Here is a 4,839-nt window from a genome sequence, read left to right as displayed (position 1 = left end):
GTGGCCAGCTCAGCCCACCAGGGGGCGGGGCTGGCTGGCATGTGGTGCTGGGGGATTGAACCGCGGTCCCTGATGCCTTGCCGAGCTTGTTCTAAGTAGGTGCTTTAGACCACTGAGCCATCTCTCCAGCCCCCATCATGTTTTTTAAAGTGTATTTCAACAATAAAAACTTTTCTGTTTTACAGGATTTAAATACTATTTATTCTTATCTTCATGGAATGGAAATATTATCAAATCTCAGGGAACATCAGCTTAGGTAAGTATTGTGCACTGTTTAAGAGCTTGTTCTGTGTAATTACTCAATTTATTTACCAAATATTTGTTAAATGCTATTTATGTTCTTTGTATGTTTGAAGCACTCAGAATATACAAATTTTATTAGATCCCTTGATTCTTGGAGTGTATATTCTGATAGCAAATGGTTTTGGAGTTTGGGGAAAAAAAACAAGATAAAAATTGTGTATAATATCCCTTACTGATAAGCACAGTGAATACAATAAAGCATAGTGATGTGAATGAAGTAAGCTAATGAAAAAGCTCTGTGGGTTTAGATGATTTAATGTAGACCTCTCAGAATGACAGGAAGGAGCCAAGGACCAAAAGCAGGACTTTGGTATTTGGAACATAGTGAGAAGGGTGTGAGCTGTGGAAATGTTTGGAAAGGTAGTTGCCCAAGTCATTTAGGAATTTCGGGAGGATGGGCATAGGAATTTGCGTTTCTTAACTTAGTTTTTCTTAGCCATGGGATCTTAAGTACTATTATTTGAGCTGCAGTTTGTCTTCTGTAAAATCAGTATAATGGTATATTTGTTGTCATGTTTTGAGAATTTATCTAAAAACAAAGCACAGTGCTCAGTGGGTGCTAACTAGTGAAAATATAACCTAGTTTCATAGCTTGTATTGATAGTATCTCGGATGGCTTAAGATGACATGCTACCTTTTATTCAGTGGAAGAAGCAAGAGCCCTGATTGGCTATACATCCCTGAGGACAAGACCTAGGACCTTTCTGACCCTCATTTTTCTTTTCTGTAAAGTGGGCCAAATGACTTGCTTATCTTACCTTTTTATGATTATATGTGTGAAAACATATAATGACACATGTGGTTTTATATGACATTTAATTAAACATGTTTTCTTTCCAAGAACCCAGTTGCTTTTCCTGAGTATCTTTAAGTTTCTGATTATGGACCAGATTGCTACAATGTAATTATTTGGGATTTACTATATTGTATGTTTCTGTGATACAATTCGTGTGTTAGTCTGTATCATAAATACATCAGGAAGAAAGAAAGCTGAAAAATAAAACAGTCAATAGTAAAAGTATTTTTTTAAAAAATATTTTTATTTATTTATTTATTTTTTTAAATTTTATTTATTTATTGTGTGTGTGTGTGTGTGTGGCCAGCTCAGCCCACCAGGGGGCGGGGCTGGCTGGCATGTGGTGCTGGGGAATTGAACCGCGGTCTCTGTGCTTTAGCTTAGCTTGTTCTAGGTAGGTGCTTTAGACCACTGAGCCATCTCACCAGCCCCAGTAAAAGTATTTTTTCAGGCAAGCAAATGTAAATATTAAAGATTTATTTTTGGTGCATACCTGTTCTCATTGAGGATGAAGTGGCAAACCAGATTAATCATTTTTTTCCCGTAACATTTAGTGTGAGTTAATGGGCTTTATCATCATATGAGGATTAAAATTGATGCCACTTAATATTATTTAATTGCTTTAATAAAGTAGTTATTGCATTATAAATGTTTCCAAATATGAAGTTTAGTGAAAATTTCTTATAGAGCTGATTATTTTCTGCTGATTTAATAGCAGACTTTTTAAAACAAAATAACGTTCAAAAATTTCCTTTTAAAATTGTTAGGTTAATGTCTGCAAGAGCACGCTATGAGAGATACAGTGGCAATCAAATTCTCTTTTGGTAAGTATGGCCATAATTTGCTTCAATTTGTGAACTTTGTGCTTAAATTCTCACTTTTAGCATTGAAATTTATTCTAGGGCAGTTTCTATAGAACAAATGTAAATACATTCTTAAACTATGAAGTATAGCATACATAGAGCACACAAAATGTGTCCAAGTAAAACAGATTTTAATAAACATATGCATGTAATTGTTACTAATAAAAACAGAAGAGCTCTCTAGAGGACACTAGTCAGCTCCTTTTTAGAAAGGTAATCAGTTCTAATTCTGTCATGGTAGATTATTTTTGCCTCATTTTCAACTTCTTAGAGATGGAATCTTTTGGGTCCCCCCCTCCATGTGTCGTCATCCCCCCCCCCCCGGGTACCAGAGATCAAACAAGACCTTGTACTTACCAGGCAGGTGCTTAGGCCACTAAGCTATCTCCCCGGCCCTTGGTCTGGCTTTTTGTGCTTAGTAGATGTGTCTGAACTGGGCATGGTGTGGGTGGCTCATGCCTGTGATCCCAAAATTTGGGAGATGAGGCAAAAGGATTGCCCTAAGTTCAAGGTAAGCTCGGGCTACATAGTGAGTTCAAAGCCAGGTTATGCTATGTAGTGAGACCCTGCCTTTAAAAAAAAATAAAATAAAATAAAAAATCTGTGTAAGATTCTTTGATGTTTTTCACTTCTTATTTTTCATTGATGTATATATTTACCTGAAAATAAATATATTTTATTGGTGTCACTTTTAGTAAATACTTAGATTATTGTAGATAACTTCTGTGAACATTTTTACTGTTTTCTCTATATGCCCTTTATTGATTGCTACTGAGCAATAGGAATACAAATACTGAAAACCTAGGGGTTGGGGAGATGGCTCAGTAGAATAAGCACTTGCCTGGCAAACACAAGGGCCTGAGTTCAATACCTGGTTCCGCAAAAAAAAAAACCCAAAAATTAAAGAAAACCTATATGTTCAGTTTTAAAAGATTCTGGTAATTTTCTGTGATGGTTATACCAGTCTTATTTGAGTTGGGGAGATAGCTTAATAAAATAAGCTGGCAAGCACACGGTCTTGAGTTCAATCCCCAGTTCTGCCAAAAAAAAAAGATGGTTCTTCAAAAGATGGAACCCCATACAGATATTCTTTTGGGGGCCTGCCCATTAGCTCAGTTGTTTAGCTGCCTGCTTAAACAAAGCAGTCAGGCTCAGGATGCTGTGGTTTGATCCCCAGATCCTCATGCATTACCAGACTTGCCCTTAAGGCATCCTGAGCTAGCCCCCCCCCAAAAAAAAATCCTTGAATTTTAGCAACTACTAACTATATATAGTAAGTTACAGTTGTCCTATGTCTTTTACAACACTTGAAATTGTCAGGAGTTGTGCTTAGTTTGAATTTTTAGCCATTTTGCTGATTATTTCACTTATTGTGCTTTTATTTTACATTTCCCTATTTACTAATAAATGATTTTCATACTTTTATAGACTTTTTGAACAACAGAAATCCTGACTGATGTTTTTAACCAATTTCTAGCTTCTGCACCTTTTCCCCTTGTAATGACTATTTTTTTTTTAATTTTTATTTATTTGTGTGTGAGTGTGTGTGTGTGTGTGTGTGTGTGACCAGCTCAGCCCACCAGGGGGCGGGGCTGGCTGGCATGTGGTGCTGGGGGATTGAACCGCGGTCCCTGTGCTTTGCTAAGCTTGTTCTAAGTAGGCACTTTAGACCACTGAGCCATCTCTCCAGCCCCGACTATTTTTATCTCTGTGTCTCTCTGTCTCTGTCTCTGTGTTTCTGTATTTGTTACTAGAAATCAAACTCTAGACCTTGTCTGGCAAACACTGAGCTACATTCCTAACCTGATGAATACTTTCTGTGTCCTGCTTCAAAGACTCAATGTTTCCCACCCTTAGATTTGTGAAGACATGCTTATCTGTCTTTGCGTTGAAAGTTGTGGTGTTTTACTTCTCAGATTTAACTCTGTAGTATATTTTTTTTTTGTAGTGTATTTCAGAATTGATTTTTATTTATGGTGTAAAGTAAAAGCCAAGACTCACTTATCTTAAAAATAATCAGTATTTTAAAATACATTAATTACATCCAAGCACAAGTAACATATTGTTTATGTTCTGAGAAATCATTTCTTTCCAAATGAAAAAATTTGTATTTTGCAAAGCTAATACCTGGTTGTCATTAGATTCTCATACCTTGTTTATTTTCATGCCATTTATGTCCTCTTGATTATTTTACATATCTTGACATTTTATAGTATGTGTTTTTACACATACATACACACACAATGATGTGGGCTTAGAATAGCAGGGAAGTTAAATTATTCCAGAGAGAATTGACATTTTTGTAAGTACATCTTTATAAATATAAAAGAGTTACTGTTTATTTGGTTACCTTTAATTTTTCAATGATAATGTTTAGAAGTATTTTTTTGATCCAGATAAAATTTTAGCTTAGCCAACCATTTTTTCTTTAAAACTTCTAACGTGTTCTTTTAGCATGTCCTGGCTTCTCAGATCTTGAAGACGCAGCAGTCATTATTGTTATTACTCCTTTGCAGTTAACTGATTTTTTCCCTCTGGCTGCTACTGAGATTTTTTTTCCCTTTGCTTGTCAGCAGTTGTGTCTAAGGTTCCTAGGTGTAATTCTTTCCGGTTTAGTTTGTTCAGGGATCTGTAGAACTAATTTATTCTATGTGTGGTATTTCTCATCAGTTTTTAAAAAATCCTTAGCCAATACTTTTTCATTATTGCTTATTGTCTATTTCTTGTTTCTTACTTGCTTTCATTTTTGTCCCTGTTTTGTTTGTGCTGTTTTCTATGCTTTCTATCCCTTTTTTTTATACCTTTTCCATGCCTTCTCCTTTCTGATTTATGGATTCCATATCTTGTTGTTCTTAATCTTTTTTTTTTTTTTTTTTT

The 4,839-nt window shown here is 35.5% G+C and overlaps 1 protein-coding gene across 9 annotated transcripts in view; it reads left to right on the top strand.

Moving 5' to 3' along the window:
- Rapgef6 (Rap guanine nucleotide exchange factor 6) overlaps positions 1 to 4,839 on the top strand; it is a 223,318-nt gene that overhangs the window by 28,188 nt on the left and 190,291 nt on the right. For 8 of the 9 annotated variants that reach the window (XM_004629326.2, XM_023713121.1, XM_004629328.2 and 5 more), the window contains exons 2-3: positions 186 to 256; positions 1,867 to 1,923. In XM_004629326.2, the coding sequence (XP_004629383.1) occupies positions 186 to 256; positions 1,867 to 1,923 (128 nt within the window). Of the gene's footprint in view, positions 1 to 185; positions 257 to 1,866; positions 1,924 to 4,839 lie in introns of those variants that run through there. The other variant, XM_023713123.1, reaches the window with a different exon arrangement.

The sequence above is a fragment of the Octodon degus genome, unplaced genomic scaffold (assembly GCF_000260255.1).
Source record: "Octodon degus isolate 3935 unplaced genomic scaffold, OctDeg1.0 scaffold00029, whole genome shotgun sequence".
In the NCBI taxonomy this organism is placed as follows: domain Eukaryota; kingdom Metazoa; phylum Chordata; class Mammalia; order Rodentia; family Octodontidae; genus Octodon; species Octodon degus.
This window is presented reverse-complemented; position numbering and strand designations above follow the sequence as displayed.